General features: G+C 44.1%; 2 protein-coding genes across 2 annotated transcripts in view; both read right to left on the bottom strand.

Annotated features, from left to right (window-relative positions):
• Positions 1-20,248, bottom strand: part of LOC125289084 (basement membrane-specific heparan sulfate proteoglycan core protein-like) — a 947,802-nt gene that overhangs the window by 377,585 nt on the left and 549,969 nt on the right. The gene's annotated exons all lie outside the window — the stretch shown is intronic.
• vangl2 (VANGL planar cell polarity protein 2) lies at positions 4,213-19,105 on the bottom strand. The gene is given in 9 exon segments (XM_048235962.1): positions 4,213-4,776; positions 5,932-6,178; positions 7,724-7,859; positions 8,475-8,611; positions 10,472-10,614; positions 10,617-11,081; positions 14,034-14,157; positions 14,460-14,713; positions 18,234-19,105. Coding segments are annotated over 8 exon segments (1,584 nt in total). The 5' UTR covers positions 14,531-14,713; positions 18,234-19,105; the 3' UTR covers positions 4,213-4,515.

A 20,248-nucleotide genomic window follows, 5' to 3' on the forward strand; every position in this document is an offset into this window, starting at 1 on the left:
CTTTGCTGCACGGCGTCATTATAAGTCGTTAGGATACCAGGAGTGAGTAACTAGGGTTGATTTCTGTTTCAGAGTGGGAGGTAAACAAGACCAAGTCGACAAACCATTTCACTTCCATCCTCTGGTTGATTTGTGGCGTTTGTAAATGTGATGCTGACTGTTACCATCATCTTTTGTGTGTACCTTGTACTTAATTGTACAGTAAGTCACTTGATAAAAGCATCAACAATGAATACATATAAGGTAATGCTGAGATGTTTTTCCTTAAACCTGCAGTGTAGATTCCTTAAACCTGCAGTGTAGATTCCATTGTAGGTTCACTATGACAGTATTTTCAGGTCAGTAAAGTGGGAAGTCACTGTCTCTTGCTTCAGATGAAACTGATGTAAGTGAGAGGTCCGTCCTGTGGCTGCCCCCACAGACATTTGTCTAGACACTGCCTACGATTAGGGCCCTGTGACCACTTCCTTTCCCATTAATTAAAAGCTTTGCCTTTGTTTACCCACTTTTTTTTTTGCCCAACCTTGTGACAATTGCCTATATGCCACGCACTTCCGGGAAGCCTTTTCAGCCAGCACAAACATTTCCAATCGACCATCACATGCATTGTTTTAGCGTACCTGTTTACACGGACCCGGTTGGGTGGGTAAACAGTGCAACTCTTTATTGAATTGAACAGTGCAACTCTATTCGACACACCCATAAATCCTTCAGCCCCCCAACTTTGGTGCTTCCCTACCTACTAGCTAGTGTATATCCTTAGCAATGTGTAGATGCAGAATATTGTGTCCAATATTAGCTGTGCATAGTCCTATACACACCAATTGAGCCAACAAAAAATGCAAAAATAGAGACTTTTGTGTAATTATTCCATATTTTGTGTAGTCATTCTATATCAGAACCCCTGACATATAAGCTAAATACAAACAAGAAACTTTAGTGTTACCTTTCATGTGAGACTGTGATTATGCTTCTACACCAAGGGGTTCATATACACCAAGCCTTTTATTGTCAGTATCCATTTTGGTCAACCAAAATTGGGCATTTTGCAAAACGCATGGACATACCTTTACAAATGCATCTCTCATTCATCTCTTCTATATTGATCTACTTTTACACACAGCTTTACAAGACCTGGTGCTAGGGCTCAGTTGTGTTTCTCAAGTGACTTAGAGGACTGACATGTGGTCAGTTCAAAGATGTTTGTAACGGTAGAAAGAAAAAAACATTTTCTAGCCTCTGTAACTCTGCCAGTACTTCACACATTTTTTTCTGATTGCCCTCTGAAGTAGGCACAGTGCAATTTTTTTTTTTTTTTGGGGGCCTAGAAATGGCTGAACCCATATGGATTTAACAGTGACATGGAGGTGGGGATTTCACTACAACCACCATAGCACCCACCTGGGTGATGCATGCAGCTACCTTGCACCAGAATGCTCACCACACACAGCTTGAGAGAAAGGGAACTACAGTTAACCCTTGTAAGGTGTTCACATTTTTGTTACTCAGCCGACGTTCCCGGGTCTGGTGGACCCACTACATTATTAGGCTTTTAAATCAATACAGCCATAACAATTTATGTAAAAATACTTAATACAGATGATTACTTTAGTTCAATTACCAATGATATAGACATCATTTATGGTTCATATTTGCCATTTACCCTTGTGAGATCACATATAATAATCATTATATATAAATATTCATAATCAGTGTGTTCCACTGCTATCCTACTGGCTCCGCCCTCCTACGTACTTCCACTCAATTTTCATTTTCCTTCGTGAAAGAGTCTGTATATTTCCTGCTATACTGGAACTAAATTTGATTAGGAAAGGAACCATGTCACAGTTAAGTTCGCAGTAGTTTAGTTTTAAGCTATAAATCCATGGATCCTGGATAAAGAGGAAAGACATGCATTGGGACAACTCTTAACAGTAGAGCTAGCTGCGGGGCGGGGTTAGGGTATAATAGCACAATAGCAGGCTACCAAGATGCATTGTTATACATGTTGCAGCCTAATACTTATTCCAGTATCATGTCCTACTGTAATGCATGTTCTGCGTGTAAGTTCTAGTCCATCGAGAGTAGGTGTGTGTGTGTGACAAAAAGAGAAAACAGTCTGAGACCAAGAAATATAAAAATATACCTCGGCCTCTTTCCCCACCTAAAAATGTAGAGTTGACCTACAGTATATGATTGCGGTACATTTAGGATCCCTTCAATTCATATTTCCGCACCAAAGATGGAATTTCACCTAGATTGACAGATTGAGTCGGACTCCACTGACCAAAAAGCAAAAAAAATAGAGACACAGTAGATGAGAATCATTTATTAAAAAGGCTTAACAATTTAGTTCTAAAATTATCAAATAAAAAAAGAAATTCCTCACACAATAAAAAGAAAATCTACAAATCTCTTTACAACACACCATACATTTTGTACTTTAAAGAAAACAAAGATGTTAAAGGCTTAGCTTCATTTTAAGACATCAGATTGATAAAAATGAGGCAAACAAATACAAAAAATACAAAACTTCATTAACTATGCGCATGCACCGGCTCTAAGAATGAAATTGCAAGTTTGTTTTTTATTTTCTGCACAAGATTACTTTTCCAATGCTCAGTTTTCAAAACACTACATAACTGTATAAAAACTCCAGCTCCAGCCTCATAAGTATAAAAAAAACAGACAAACAAAAAAATCTTTCAAAGGTTATATACAAAAGGAAGAGCGAGAGGGAGAAGGGGGTCTACAGTGTCTCAGAGCTGCCAAACAGTGCATACACACATCTCTTTCTGCTCATATGAAAGAGGAAGCCAAAACAGTTATTGGTTCCTGTGAACTTTAAGGCAGAAATGCATACTTGCAGTGCATTCCGAAAACAAATGAGCAAAAACAATACCAGCAGAGGCCTTGAGCCGCTACTTTTTGTTTTTATTTCACAGACTGACCTCCCTGCCATGTCAGCTGGAGACAACAGCCAATGCTACATGGGGTTGCTAGTGTGCGTTGCATAAAAGTGTTAGGAGTGTGTATGTGGTGTGGTTGAGTGGATGTTGTGTAGTCATGACAACTTAAATGTCACTGGTCACAATGACATGGTGACCACATAGGAGTGCCAAAAACACCTCCCTAACAACCAAACCAACAGTTAATCACACACACTTATGCACACAAGGCTACATGGAGTAGTTCATTTTGCTTGTTACCATGTAGGAGATACATGAAAGGATATAATACCATGTTGTTCTGCTTCCTGACAGTTTATGGAAGATGTCCACCTTATCTCCTTCACATTTTCACAACAGTTTCCTCCGCAGTGCAGCGTCATCCCGTTGGAGGGGGAGCGAGGGAGTATCGTGGGTGGAACCATTTTAAGTGATCATGCTTCTGAGAATCCACAGTCATTTACAGGGTGAGAATAGAACAGCTGATGCTTAAAAAAAACAGGTTGCACAATCAGTTAGCAGAGCTATTTTTTGAAAATGTTGAAAACATACAGAGTAAGTAGTACAGACAAAACGCTGCAAGACATTCAAGCCTCGCTCCACAGCAAAGAACAGGGTGGGGGGTACAACTTTGACAGCCCTCTTGGTCAGTGTGAAAACTGGTGAGACACAGTCCCAACGGACCGATGATATGATGGAGCACTTTTGAGTGTCTGATGATTGTTCAAACTCCTTCGATTGAAAAAAAAATTAAAGAAAAATAAAACAAAAACAAGGTAACTCCCCACGCAGATGTCACTCAAAGCGATTGTTATTAACCTTATAAAGCATGATATTAAGCGTAGGCGCCTTAACAGAATTTTTTTTTCCAAAATAGCATTCACAGTTTCCAGGTAGTGTCAAAGAGATGTGTAGTGGAAGTCCAGCTTGATCCAAAAAGTGTCATTACACACTAAATACGTTTCTGAATAAGGAAATTGCGAAATGGTAAACAGTATAAGCAGTTGGTTCCAGTCAGAAGGAGCAGATTTCTTCAAAGAGTATAGGGTAATGTTGATTTAATGTGCTTTGTGAGTTCCTTTATTGTTGTTTTGTGTTGTTGTTGTTGTTTTAGTGTTGGAATTACAGTGATGTCAGTCAGCGTAGAGAAAATGCACTAAAACCGTTCAGTCTTCGTGTCACCTGGAAAAGGTCAAATCTGAAGACACTAAGGAGCAAACTATGAGCTTATGGAGATTCTCCAGATCAGCTGGAGAGACTTAAAAAAAAAAAAAAAACAGTAAAGGGAGAAAGTCACTGGAAGATAAAAAAAATGAAGAAATAAAATCTATGAGAAATGATGTGATGTTAAATCGGGGCTGAAGAGTGGTTCTATCCCTCTACATCCACTCTCATTTCCTCCTTTCTTTGTCGTCACTTCACGCCAACTTCACTCCTCCAACGTCTGACTCGTTTTTTACTCATCAGCTCTCTCTCCGCCCACCCCTCCATCTTGTGACGATCTTCTCCTTCCTTTTTCTTTCTCTCTCTCTCTTTCTCTCTCTCTCACTCTCTTTCTTTCTCGGTCTCAAACAGAGGTTTCGGACTGCAGCCGCATCACAAACTTGTGACTCTTGGGGTCGATGAACTCCTCCCCCAGGTTGAGGAAAGGGAGCGGCGTCACTGTGACGACCAAGGCAAAGTCGAGGCGTCGCAGCGAGAAGACTTGGCCCTGGCGCAGGGCGCTGGTTACCGGCTCCTCGCTCACCAGCGTCCACTGACGCCCTCTGCCGTTCTCACGCTGGTACTGCAGGGTGGGCCCAGGGCTGAGGTACCGCTCCAGGAATGCCTGAGAGAGGGAGAGAGGGGTAAAGACTTACAGTAAATCCTGCAATGTTGTGGGTACTCAGTAATAATAAAAAAACAAGTTCATTCTAAATGATAACTCAGGTAGACCAGAATCCTCTTTCAAAAACAAGTTATCTATTACTACTACGGGATCATGCACGCATGGCATCGATCTGGTGGCGATGTTGTACATCAGCCACCAAAAACAGCTTTTTGTCGTCACTTGGCACGTTTGTCTCTTAATACTTAATATAACACTGCTGATAAAGGTGGAAATATAGCATTCACACGATCAACATACTGTAACTGTAGATCAAATGTTTTTTAATTTCTTGTACAAGCAACCGCCCTTCCGATGATCATTTCGAAAATCTCTCTGCATGTTTTATCTCCATCTTAAGGAAGCACTCCTCTTTTAGCCTGGCGGGCCATCCTATATCATTGAAATGTATAGTCTGGCATCGAACCATTCACCTCGCTTAATCCAAGGGGCGGGCAGAGAATTGTCTTTCAAACTGCCGGTCGGCAAAACGGCAAATACATTTGAAAAATTGAATAACATCCACGGTGTTAGCCAATAGAAATCCCTATGGTTTGATACTAGACGTACAGGCTGAGCAAATTAATTTTGCCGCCGCTAGGGTGCGTCTAGATTTCTAGGCTACTCCTCTTTTACTTCCTCTCCATGTTTTACTCAACCAGACTTGTTACCAGAGTCACAAATGGGTGACTGACAAGCACGCTATGATAGCTCGTTCAGCCTAGGAAGAAAAAAAAAAAAAAAAAAAACATTGCTTATTTCCCCCTACTGTCACTTGTTTCCCCCTACCAACGCTACGAAATTCTGACATTCATCATGGCAGAGCCGGCGAAAAGAAGCAGAAAGCAAGTAAACCGTTGTCAGAGGAACAGGGAAAGAGGAAATGGTAGGATGACCGAGTGAGAAGTGTCGTAAAATATATACTCTGAAGCTGTAGGGGGAGCTCTGTAGAGAAAACAGCGAGCAAAAAGCAATAAAACAGCGAAAAAACTGGCAAAACGGCATAGGGTAAAAATCCTACACATACAGGCTGTACATACAGTACACACGATTGTAAAATAATTCAGTTGGGCAGTGAGCGACTCGCTGGCTGCGTGTCCGCGGCTTGCGCTTTACCTTCGGCGTCATGTTGTGGGTGATGCAGAACTGCAGGTGGGCGATGATGCTCTCCATGCTATGGTAGGGCTGCTGGCGTGTGGTGCGCAGGTACTTCTGCATGGCCCGGGCCATAGGCGCAAAGATGGCCTGCGCCGCCTCCCGCGGGTCCATCACCTCGCGCGGGTGCTTGGGCGACGAGGCCGCAGGCTCGTCCTCCTGCAGCCGCTTGATGTGGGTGAAGGCTTCCTCTACTGCCACCACCAGTCTAAAAGGAGAAAGCAAAGTATAATTAAGTAAATTAAAGGAGGCACAGTGGTGTTCGTGAGTTAGCTACTTTAAATACAAGACAGTACAGTACTTTAAGATGGTGTTAGACAATGGTGTTAATATTGACAAAAGGACTAGAGGTTGAGCGAGTGTTTGTTTAGAGGAAAACAGGAATCCAATTAATTCTGGTAATCAACACTAAAGATTTAATGAGAAAATATTTTAATTGTAAAAGCACCAATTACTGGCCCTTTCGTTCGAAAATTCTAAAACAACGATGTATTTTAATACTTCAAAATAAAATTTGATAAATGAACCTTACATTTTTCAGTAGCCATAGGTGTGTAGATTTGAACCAAATCTGGTTTGGTTCTCACCGGGGCTTTTACTGCCTGAAATATCTAATTTTGTTTACCACGCTCGGAGGTTAGTGCTGGCGGGTCGCCTATTTCCGACCTTTCTCACATCAACGGTTAGACCAAGAATTCAATGCAAATCAAAATTCCACTGGAGCTCCAAGCGGATTCGTGCACGCAGCCTTACAACACTGTTTACAGCTCTTCCGAGTCACGGTAAAATGTAATTTATGGTACATCGCTAATTTAGATACACTTATGGTGTGGGTTCTTGCGTTTCTTTAGGAATCCGCCGTCTTGGTTTGTATAGAAATTAATATTAAGTGACGCAAGATACATACACGCAAGAGGTCAGAAATACGGGATGGTCGGTAATAGGTGACGTTCCGATACTTCCCTTGCAGGTATCTAGACCCTTATGTGTGCAGATATGTGCACAGACATAGCAAAGACACATTTACTTTTAAAACACAACAATACGTGATACAATGATGGCGTTTCGGTGCACCGAAACTGAAGGAATTAATTTTAGTACAGTACTAGTGCTAGTAGCAGTAGTATTTGAAGCAGTATTGAGGTAGAGATATGCAAACGATGAAGATGGTATCCTTCTCAGTGTATAGATGTTACCCTAACTGCAGTGCTTAGAAACTAACAGTGAACTGAACCTAACAGTGTATAGAAGATGAAAAAAAAAACTGAAGGCAGAGGAGCACTCTTGTAGTGTGGCCCAATTTCACATCAGAACAGCCCTCAGACAAACGGGTACAAGCATGTAGACCCAAGTACTCCACCACAAAACACCCACAGGCGCACACACCCGTAGACGCACACTCACCCGCAGACGCACACTCACCCGCAGACACACACACACCCGCAGACACACACACACCCCAGACACACACACACCCGCAGACACACACACACACCCGCAGACACACACACACACCCGCAGACACACACACACCCGCAGACACACACACACACCCGCAGACACACACACACACACGCAGACACACACACCCGCAGACACACACACCAGAGACACACACACACACACCCAGACACACACACACACCCCCAGACACACACACACACCAGACACACACACCCACGCAGACACACACACCCGCAGACACACACACACACCCGCAGACACACACACACACACGCAGACACACACACACCTGGCCTTGCGCTTGCGGACGCGGCGCTCCATCTCAGCCTCCTCGTAGTAGTACTCATTATGGGAATTGTCCCGCCTCCGTGCTGCAGCTGCGATCATGGCCCGCGACTGGCCAGTTGAGTTATTGGTGCTGTTCTCTGTCAATCAATATGAGAAACGGCGCAATCAATGGCATGGACCCAAGGGAATTACACAGGATTGATACTGCACTTTCACAGACAATGACAAGGGGCGAGGGTGACAAAGAGGTCAACGAGCCAGAAAAGGTCAGACAAAGGGGAAGACAGCAAAGAGAGAGAGAGAGAGAGAGAGAGAGAGAGAGAGAGAGAGAGAGAGAGAGAGAGAGGTGTGGAGAGGAGTGAAGAGAGGGAGAGAGAGAGGGAGGTGTGGAGGAGTGAAGGGAAAAAGAGATTGTGTGAGAGAAAGGGAGGAGGAAGGAGAGAGTGGAAAGAAGGCAGGAGAAACAGAGAAAGAGACAAAATGGGGAAATGACAAAAAATAATGTCAGAAAATGCAGCATTCTTCAGTGACATTTGTGCAATACACCTCAAACGATTTATTCAATTTCTTTTAAATTACTAATTTGTGTAGTTCAGACAACCTTGCGGAATTGCTGGACGGCGAGAGCAACAGACCGATGTAGAATGAAGGTGGAATTGAGAGTACTTCAGATGGGCAAAGACAGAGAGATGCAGACGTCTGGATGAATTAGGGAACATGTGGAGGCGGACAGACATGAATTCAACTCTCACCTTCTCCAAGTGAGTAGACTTTGAAGCCAGACATCTTTTTCGAGAGGATTGACTTGGGCAGGTTGAGCAACGCCGGGTTGTAGACAGGGAAGTCGCTGTAGTACTGGTCAAGGACCCACACAGCTGCACGCTGGATACTACAAACAAACAAACAAATATAATGTCAGGTGTTCATTTGCATTAGTGTCAGCCATCTTAATCATCCTCAGTATCTACAGCCCACAGCGGAGTGTCAAGCCCACAGTAAAGCTCAAGAAGAACCAATCTTCATTTTTACAATGACAATAACATACTTATATATTTAATCAGAGATAATCTATCAGAGTTGAGAATTATTTCTGCCCAGAAAATAAATTATCAGCAATATCTACTTAATTTAAAAGTAATTTCAAAAAGTGGAAAAGCCCAATGAAAAGCTTCAAAGTTATGGCATTGCTTCCACCTAGTGGTAAAACTGGAGGACAGCAACATAACTGTTAAAACCCCATGCATAGCCAACAAGCAATCATCAAACAGCTAGGCTGTAGGAATTTCACTGCCAGTTAGAAACAGGCTAGTTTACTGTGAACTGTGCTTTCTAAACTGGTTGTTTCAACAGTTTAAGAGTAAGACACAGCTGTGTGTCAACTTAAATGTGAATACAGTCATGAGGAAGGTTTGGTTGATTTGCTGCAAAACAATCAGAAAACCAGTGGCACGATTTGAACATACATGGGAGCTGCCAACTAAGGACCTATATAGGTCAATGTTAATGTTTGACTAAAACTCACTAGACAGCAATTAACAGTCTATGTGACAATACCAATGTTTTCCCATAAGATACTTAATTTATTACTAATTGTGTATCAAGCTTATATAAAACAAAGTAATTCATATTTTATGTAAGATAATTACTTTACTACTAATTGCTAATTGATTACTTTGTGTAGCTAATTCATTGATCGACGATGAGGATGCTGTTGGTAAGGTTTGTGATTGCTGAGGTCTGACTCTGAGCACAGTGATCTCAGGAGACTGATCAAGACACCAGACACCCCCACACGAGGGCATATCCAATGACCGCACAATCTCAAGAGAGACAAAACAATGAGATCAGAGGTCTTTGCCAAGACCTGCCCTTTTCTTCGCCGTTACCAAAGAGACACACATACAAACACAAACCAGGAAATGTGTATTAACTTGGTGTCATATGAAACAACACAGCGAAAAAAAATAACTACTTTTTTGGCTAATTACATCACGTCTGTGATGACCTTAGGAACTCAAACTTCTCACTTCTCCCTTGTTTTTCACCTGGACAGCCGGTCGAAATAAACTTGCTATCTGCCCTCTGTCCACACCGACACCAATTTGTGTTGGATAAGTGTCTGGCACCAACACTTTAACTTCATTTCTTTGTAATTTCTTTGCCTGCATAGTTCCTCAAATCACCAGGTCTGGTCTGCATGACTAAAGTATGACCGAATTTCATTCTCTCTCCCTCTCCCCAGCTCCTATCTAACTACACAAATACCTCAATTCTTTAGCAGCACTGTAGCAGCTAGCTACACAAATACCTCACAAACACACACAGACATGGTTAGCACTGTAGCAGCTTGCCCCACTGGTGGCAGGCAGGCAGGCATGCACACGGGCCCGCAAGCATACACAACCGTCGAACACAAATCTTATTTTGTGTCCCCTCCAACATTCACACTCATATTTTTACCCATTCAACATAAATGCACACTGCTTCTATTGTTACCACACACACACACACACACACACACTGAGAGAGCAATTTTGGCCCGTTTTAGTCAGACCCAACAATCTGTACAATTGGACCAAATTCCCGTCCGATTAGTCATGCAGTTTGAGCTGGCTCGCGAAGACGCAACAATCAACATTCCAGCACTGGACCAATCTAGTTGGATTTCTGGCATGTCACCCTTCAAACACACACACACACACACACACAAAGACACAAAGACACACACACAAAATCCTCCCTGGCTCACCTGAGGTGTCCGACGTTGTAGAAGCGACTGGCTCCGTCGGTGGTGCGGACGACCTTGAGGCAGAAAGCCGGCTGCAGCTGCCGGACCTCCAGCAGCACCAGCGCCAGGTACTGGATGAAGAGCAGCTCCACCAGGCCCACCGACGGCCAGAGCCCACGATGCTTGATGGTAGTCCGCTCAGCTGCTCCAGCACGCGCACGCCGTAGAAGAGCCAGTAGGACGCCACGAAGAGGAAGAGAAGCGCGGCCAGGAGGCCGCGGAAGACAAAGAGCCGCGGCAGCGAGGCGCGGGGCGGACGCAGGAAGAGCGCCCACGACGAGAGCGCCAGGACCAGGAGCTTGAAGGCCAGCGAGACGTAGAGGCCCTCGCAAGGCACGCCGCAGGGCTCCAGCTGGTCGCGCCACAGCAGCTGCGGGAGGAGGAGGAAGGCGAGGGGGGTGAGGAGAGCGAAGAGGCCCAGAGCGCCGCTCAGGGCTGGCCCGGCGAAGCGCCGGCACTCCAGCGGCGAAGAGTCCTCGAGCTCCTTGGAGGCGCGCGTCAGGTCCTCGTTGGAGACGCTGTGCTCCGACGTGCCGGTGACCACCGTGGTGGTCTCGCCCCAGTTGTCATCCTGATGGGCAGAGAGGCAGGAGAGAGGAGAGAGAGAGAGAGAGAATAAAGAATAAAGAGTTATCTTCATTGAATTAATATCCTTTTCTGATTGGCTGGTGGGGTGGGGTGGGGGGGGGGTGGTTCTGTGTATCGGAACACCTGATCTGGTAAAAAAAAGTTTAATCAGCTTTCCATATTAATGCTTTTTTGAAATGTAACTACAACAACCATAGTAAACAACGGATGAACTAGGAAGATGGCTTGGCTTGCAACAATGGAATAAACCATAGCTAAGCTAACCTACCGCCATCACGGTCAGTAACAAAAGAAAGTCGGGTGCTTTTTAAACTGAACCACAAGTTTCCTTTGTGAGCTACAAATCCATGACTATTGCCTATGTACATAATACTGTATACGAGTAGCAACCGGGGGATAAGTGGGATAACGCCCTTCGAGGTGTCCCGGTATATGGAGTTAATGGACGAGGCGTGGTGTTCTTCACCTCGCCTATTAATTCCTTATATTGGGACACCTTGGCAGCCATTACCCCTTACATAAAGGGGGAGAGAGAGAGGAGGAGAAAAAGACAACTGTAGACAGACAAACAGTCAGAGAAAGATAGACACAGAGGCATAAATGAAGTAGGAGAGGAGAGGGATTGGGAGAGATAAAGTGGCACATATATACAGACAGTGAGAGAAGAGACCCACATAGATGAAAGGAGAGATACACAGAGAGAGAGAGAGATGAAGCAGTTGGAGAGAGGAGGAGAGAAGTGGGGGATGGGAGAGAGTGTGAGAGAGAAAGGTGGTGAAGTACACTGAAAAACAGAGAGGGATAAAGTGATAGAAGAAGAATGGAAGAATGGATTTGTATGGGGGAAGGGAGAGACAGAGCGAGTAAAAGAAAAGAGAGATGGCGGAAAATGAAGACAAGGGAGAAGAGGGGGTACATCAGGAAATGGCAACAAGAAAGAAGGAATGGGGTAAAACGGATAGAGAAGAAAGAGGGAATGGGGTAAAACGGATAGAGATGAAAGAAGGAATGGGGTAAAATGGATAGAGAAGAAAGAAGGGATGGGGTAAAACGGATAGAGATGAAAGAGGGATGGGGTAAAACGGATAGATAAAAGGCGGGGAAAGATAAGAGAGGGGGAAGGGGGAAGAGAGAAAGAGGAAATAATTAATTAGCATCGCTCCAGGTCTTAACATGAGCCTGCATATTAAAGAAACAGGATTTTGAGCAAAGGAAACAAAAAATCAGAATGGTGCATAACCCTTATCATGATTAATCTGATTATATTTTTTCTTACCTTAAAGATAAGCTTTGAATCTCTAGCAAAATGCTTAGTTCTCTAGAAAAAAAAACCCCTAAAGCTGCAAATATTATCATCCTCCTCCTCCTCCTCATCCTATGCTATCTAAGAAATGTTACCATAATGCGTAGACCCAATACTATGAGGCTCTTTATATTTTCCTATCAATGTTAAGTTATTTACTTTCACGCCATTGGCCTTCACAAACCAGTTCAACCTAAATCTGACCTCCCTTCCAGTGCAAGTGGCTGGATGATTTGATGACATTGACGATTGATGTGATTTGATATGTGAGTTTTAACTGGGACAACTGAAGGCTGGCTGTGGGTCTTATGACAGTTGAGTCATAGTAAGGCCATTGCCCAGCTAACTGAATTATGTCTCGCTGGAATGGAAGACATGTACACCTGATGCCCCTGAGAATCTGTGACGAATTATAACATGGCACACACATGCATACTTTAAATGCACACACACACAGCCACGGCGCCAGCATCCGAACATGTTCGGTCACGCTTTTAACAAGGCTTCGCTGTAGATTCCTTGAATACCATACACAAAATCACACACACACAGAGAGACGATTCAGCGATTAAAAAACTGATACTCCATGAAACTCGGAACACAACATCAGCCCTAGCATATCAGCGTCTCCACTGTACGAGAGTCACCCAAGAGAGCCTTGGCCCCGACATAAAGCCTTCACACCGGCAGACTGCCATCTATGCTCCCAGAGAGAGCGATGGAGATTAATGAAGTGGCACAGGAGATTAATGATCTGTGCCGATATAAAAAGACTTCCTAAAAAGAGAATGACACAGAATAGAAGAAAGAAGGGATTGAGAGTGGAGAGAGTCTGAAGGAAAGAGGGAGGGAGGAAGGGATGACCGTGGAGGAGGAGAGGGAGGAGAGGAGGCGGAGAGAGGAGGAAATGAGGCAATAACGATTAAGGATAGATAAAAAATGACTGACATTAGGAACACAGGCTGGAGCGTGCACTGCTCAATTAGAGGAGGAGGGAGATTTATGATTTGGATGGAAAAACAGACGGGATGGAGTAGGAATGTGAGAGAGAGAGAGAGAGAGAGAGAGAGAGAGAGAGAGAGAGAGAGAGAGAGAGAGAGAGAGAGAGAGAGAGAGAGAGAGAGAGAAAGAAAGAAAGAAAGAAAGAAAGAAAGAAAGAAAGAAAGAAAGAGAGAGAGAGAGAGAGAGAAAGGATGACCTCCAGGGGGGTTTCAAGACTGATTTTTCCATCTCTCTCTTTATTAAGAGACGCATCTGGTTGGAAATTTCATGGGCCAGAGTGCTTCTTGATTATATTTGCGAAGACACTCATGCAGAGGAAACAAGGCAAAAGTAAAGGAGAGGTACTGGTTTGCCTACAAACATGAGAGACAGTGTATGTGTGTTAGTGTGTGTATGTGTATGGGTGTGTGCAGATGCGTGGGCCTGTGTGTGTGTGTGAACATGTCTCAAACTATCCACCTCTAACAATACGTGGGTGTGTGACCCAAATTTCACTGGAGGCCCAGATATCAAGTCAGCACTTCCCCAGCAGGGTCTGGTGTCTGACAGGATTATAACACCATGTCCAGCCACCACACTCTCTTGGTGTGAGCGCTGGCCTACTTAAGACGTTGAAGCATTCAACCTTACCCGGTCATCTCCACGGGTCGACTCTGTGTCAAGCAGGGGCTCTCCGGGAGCCTGGATAGTGACAGATTTGTCGCCACGGCTACTGCTGTCTCGGCTCTTTGAGCGATGCCGGTCCCTCCGATCCCTGCAACATGCGATGCACACACACAGACAGACAGACAGACAGACAGACAGACAGATAGACAGATGTGAGTACTTATAAATATAAACCACTGTGCAAGGATACATGAAATGAGTGCATTTGCTCGTGTGTGTGTGTGTGAATATGCAACTGATCTTGTTTAAGTTACAGCCAGGTGTTTGGATGTGGTGTTGTGGGTTTTACTGCCTTCACGTTAATTTGGGCATGCTTCTGTGCAAATCTACACACACATAAAGACTCTCTCTCACACACACACACACACACACACACAGACGCACACACACCTGTGTTTGCGGGAGCTCCGCGAGTGGGACGACTTGTAGGAGTAGCCCGAGTACTGCGACTCGTTGTCCATGTCTGGGGCTGGTGGGCGGGGTTTGTGGGCCCCTCCTCCCCCCGTGCCACCTCCGGCTCCGCCCAGCTGACTCTTGCGCTCGCTCAGGGATTTGGAGGAGAGAGCTAACGGCAGCTTCAGTAACTCCACCTTACTCCTGAGAGAATCTATCTTGGAGGCTGGATGAGAAGAGATGGAGAAGAGCTGAGGGGTGGGAAGGGGACAAGGAAGAGAGAGAGAGAGAGAGAGAGAGAGAGGAGTGAAGAGAGGGAGAGAGAGAGGGAGGTGTGGAGGAGTGAAGGGAAAAATAGATTGTGTGAGAGAAAGGGAGGAGTGAAGGGAGAGAGTGAAAGAAGGCAGGAGAAACAGAGAAAGAGACAAAATGGGGAAATGACAAAAAATAATGTCAGAAAATGCAGCATTCTTCAGTGACATTTGTGCAATACACCTCAAACGATTTATTCAATTTCATTTAAATTACTAATTTGTGTAGTTCAGACAACCTTGCGGAATTGCTGGACGGCGAGAGTTCCAAGAAAACAAGGAAGTTAGGAGCAAATGGGAGTGCAAAATCATTATTTAATTCGCCTTCCAATCCCAATTTCTTATCTTTCCTGGATGTAAATCTTTTGTGCAGAGATGACTAAATGTGTTTTAACTAGTAGTCCCTTTACAACAATACATTCAGTTACTCAGTTTACATTATGTAGTCAAATGAATACGGTTTGAATACCTGTGACTGATAATGTAGTCACACTGATTCCAAAGGCATTTCTCTACACATTTAATTGTATGACAATCCACCCAGCTTTATGGATTAACAGCCAGCTGGAACCTTTCAGTAGGGGACCATCTCCAATTTATCCCCATCACCTCCTGACACACAAACACATGCTCAGAAGCCCCCTCTCCATCACACACACACAGGAGAGAGAGAAGAGACACAAGGAGAGAGAGAGAGAGAGAGAGAGAGAGAGAGAGAGAGAGAGAGAGAGAGAGAGAGAGAGAGAGAGAGAGAGAGAGAGAGAGAGAGAGAGAGAGAGAGAGAGAGAGAGAGAGAGAGAGAGAACACATTCCCCTGGCATGCCCTGTAGTCTCCGGGGCAACCGAGCTTGTCTGTTACTATAGGGATGAAAAGAGGGTATTGGAGATGGGAAAGGGGTGGGTCGTGTTTCTATGGTGACCCGACCTTTGACCCCAACATGACAACTTTCCTCTTCATCGTGCAACCAAAATTCTGCAAAGATGCTGACATCTGATCATGTGTGTCTGCATGTTTTTTTATGTGTTTAAGCTTTGCCAATTGTTAGGGAGGGCTAAAATACTCCTATTTTAACAGAATAAAGGTCATTGTGTGTGTGTGTAGTGTGTATAGTATAAGTATATATACTTTTTTGATCCTGTGAGGGAAATTTGGTCTCTGCATTTAACCCAATCGGTGAATTAGTGAAACACAAACAGCACACAGTGAACACACAGTGAGGTGAAGCACACACTAATCCCGGCGCAGTGAGCTGCCTGCTACAACGGCGGCGCTCGGGGAGCAGTGAGGGGTTAGGTGCCTTGCTCAAGGGCACTTCAGCCGCGGCTCGAACCGGCAACCCTCCGGTTACAAGTCCAGAGTGCTAACCAGTGGGCCACGGCTGCCCATTAAGGGTGTGTGTGTGTGTGTGTGTGTGTGTGTGTGTGTGTGTGTGTGTGTGTGTGTGTGTGTGTGTGTGTGTGTGTGTGGACATCTAGCATTTCAGTAAACATATCTCAAATTAATTCTGCATATTTTGTGTCCACGTGCATATCTGGTGGTTTGGGCTGGTCTTCTTGCAAACAGGACAGAATGAGTCTTAATTCAATAACCCACTAATAAGAGGCCACCACTTCTCTTTCTATTTCAGAGTCCTTTTCTCACTCCATCTTTTGGAACTCACTCTCTCTACATCTGAAAATGAGTTTCATGTGAGTGCTGGGAATTGGTTTTCTGGTAAGGCCAACAAAGGAACGAAAACAAACATCCCCTGAGTCGCTCCACCTCTATCCCATTGACAATCCTGCTGAATAACTCATCTCCAGCTCTGAAACAGACATTCTTGTCTTGCTGACTTCCAATTATTGCTCATGTCACCGCAGCATCCTGCTGGAACTAACTGTGACTGCTTCCATACACCTCCAGGCACAGCTGAGAATTCCGCACTGCCATTAATGACATCACCGCACGAGAACCTGGGTGGCACTAGGGACCGACAGGGGTCACAATGGGTGGCAATGCGTCTCAGGCTAACCAAAGGTTACAACATTTGGACAGGAGGGGAAAAAACAGCATACTGACAGCTGAACAAAGCTGTGGTTTCACAAATAGGTCTTTTTTTTGGGGGTTACTTATTGTAACAAAACCAGACTATTACCCCTGGTGTCAAACATGTAACATTTGGGAAACCGCTTCATGGGCTGCATTATGTGGTGTATGTAGGTGTGGCAATAGATGTGTTTTGTTGCTGGTGTCAGGTGTGTCTTCCAATGCAACTATACTGTTACCTATTATTCAATGTCTTCTCTGACCCATTTGGCTGGACTATCCTATCCTGTCCGGAGAGTCTAATAAGATGTATTGAGGGAAAGAAAACCCCTGACCTACAGTGCTATCCTTTAGGTAGCCTGGTAAAACTTAAAATATAATGGAAGAAATGGACACACTTGGACAATTATAGAATTAAGTATAGTAGCCACATTGCTAGCATTTCTTTGGCTTATTATGGCAATACAATAGGCTAGTCCAATAGCCTACACTGCATTAATTCTGGTTTTAGGCATACAGTAATGGGCTGCTTGTCGTTAGTAAATGTGTGTGCTGCAGGTCTAAATGATTTTCTATTAACAGTTCTAAAAGACTGACCAAAGCACACGGAACTGTGGGAGCACCAGACTTGCTCTCCATGGACGATCATCATTCTAATGAAAATCGAGCCCGAGGCTTCAAGGCCTTCACTTGACTGACACAGTAACCCTAATCCCACTCGCCCACATTACAACAGTAGTCTAGGCTACAGGAGTAGCAACCAAGGGTAAAGGGAAAAGTGATCAATTTGTAAGTTTTCCATCCTGGCTACAGTAATTCCGACAGTAGGCTACTGGAAAAAGAAAAATGGCAGGCAAGACAATGCAACTGTAACATATTGTTACAAAGTATCGTTGGTCGGGCATGCTTCTCGGCACTTCATTTGCAAGTGACTGCTCCTAAATCAACATGAGAAGCAACAACTCTGGCAACACGTAGCCTATGAATGGGCCCATGGCCTAAGAATGCGTTAAGTTTTCTGACTGCCACTTCCTGATGCATAATTTACCAAAGGATATTGCAACTGAGTTATGGAAGAAGGTAGGCTAGGGTGAGAATATTACCTATAGGGGGATTCTTTGGTTAGACCAACGCGCTAAAAGAGGACATTTGCTGAGGCTTGATTATAATCTTCAATCCCACGTCTGTACTTCACTGAATTTGGCGTGATTTCCCCTACAAACGGCTCAAACGCGAGTCCATTAGTGCCACCTTAGCAGAGGATGAATTGCCTATAATCACTCGTTTGAAACAGCGGTCTATGAAGGAAACCGCTTTATCACAATATCGCCTACTAGACATCTTAAGTTGTATAGCCTACCCCATACCCCAGAACATAATATTTCATGCATTTGTTGTATAGTGAATGAATCCATATCAATGGAAGGCACTTACCCTTTCTCCAAGTCGTTCTCCAGTCAATTGAGGGGTAGTGCGGTTGCCACACAAAGAGGGATCCTAGCACAACTGTTGTGGCAAAAAAGGTTGAGGGAAAAATCTTTCTTTGGGAATTCGTTTTGCCGGGTAAATAGAAGCGTTGTAATTTTCAGTCGTTGCGCATTTACATCAAACCACATGCAAAAAAATCTCCCAGATTCATCTACACAATACAAAGGCCATTATACGCATCCCAGTCTTGGTGTCCGCAGCGGTAGGCTACTCTGCCCAGAGTCCTGCTGCGTGTGTGAATACTATCATTCATCACCCAAATGCCTGCGAGACAGCGAACCGCTTTGCCGGTGAACAAAAAATAGCTGGAAACGTGATTTGGAGTGCAATTTAGTGTGTTGGAATTTTGGTCACCTGCATTAAAGCCACAAGCGATGTTGCCGATATAGTTTAGGTTGTAAATTCCTCGTTAATGGCCGCAACAATACGTCGAGGGATTGGGTATATTCCTACTGATTCTTCCCAAAACTCGCACACTGCATGTCGAGGGCAGAGTGCAAAATTCCAAGGAAGCGCAGAACTAGATCCAGTCTTCCTTTTGATCGTGTTTCCAAACAGTGTAATAATGCGATACAAAAGTTCTGATTCTCGTCGACCAAATGGAGTCGGTTACCCCTCTATTATTATACAAACTCACATATTTCCGTCTCTGCTTCATTCAAACACAGGCTACAGCGCCTCCCAGCCCCCGATCAATGGCCCCTTCCTCCCCCACGCTTCGCAGAGTGCTCCGCCTCCAAAAACTCCTCACAGACAACTAACCCCCCTTCCCTTCCTCCCCTAACTCTTTTCAGTCTCGCTGCTCGCCCTTTCACAATACTGATATTGATCTTCACTTTCTAAGCTTTCCTCTGCCGAGCTTCTATTTTCCATAGGCTTGTGTGTGAGTGGTATAACAACATGGTGAGGCCAAACTAAAGCACAATCATCTGGATAGGGCCCGGCCTACCTATAGCCTACGTGACCAGAGTTCACTATGCTGATCCGTTTAGATGGTTAAAAGGGACGCGCGGACACACCCATCCAAAGAAAACAATTGAAGGCCGTTCTTTGGCATACACAATAGCGGTGGTCGTTTTCTGCTCGTTTACCCAAAAGGCACGAAACCTGAGACCAAGTCATAATGACCTAATGATTATTTACATCCTTTTTATCCCTGACCAGAATATTGCATACAAAAGACCATTTAATTTCATCAATCGTAGCCTACGTCTGACAACAAAGTCGAATACACAGGGACACATTCTAAAATTAAGTCTGGAAAACTATTCCAGTCTACACATTTCTAAAGGGATGAATAAAAAGTGCCCCTCGCAGAACGTTAAGTTACCATATCAATCAATTTCTTCAGATAGGCTAGGCAACGCAGTCTTGTAAGATTTAGTTCAGTTCTTGAACTTGGGAGTGGACATATGTTGTAAACTAGCAAGTCGTTTTTATAAACGTAAAAAGGTGTGAATTGAAGGAGTCATTGACAGTTTATCAGTCAATCTGTGAACGCTAGGCCTATCGTCTAATACGTTGTGTTTATTTTTTACAAATGATCAATCAACCAATAGTGAACAAGACTTAATTTGAATATAACTTTTTCAAACGAAAAGGCACATTCCCAAACACATTGTAAAGTATTTAGTGCAACTGACACTAAGCCAGATATCTAGATATCCATACCTAAAGTTCACCTCTTTGGGTATGTTTGGGAATCGAGTGGTGACAACCTGTGAACACAAGCTGAAACCAACCAACCAGATGTCTATTGCCTGGGAATACAAGTGAGTCAGTGAGTGATTAAGTTCTTTTTGTGTGTTGTATCAGCAGTAGAAATGGCTACAACACACATCTGTTCCCTCTTATTTCATGACATTTTTGTGCAAGAGCGGTGTGTTTTAAAGCATGCTTGTGGCTCTTTTGAACTGAACACTTCATAGCTTTTAACTCTGACTATGTGTATGGTCTCTGTC

This window comes from Alosa alosa, chromosome 24 (assembly GCF_017589495.1).
Source record: "Alosa alosa isolate M-15738 ecotype Scorff River chromosome 24, AALO_Geno_1.1, whole genome shotgun sequence".
NCBI lineage: Eukaryota > Metazoa > Chordata > Actinopteri > Clupeiformes > Clupeidae > Alosa > Alosa alosa.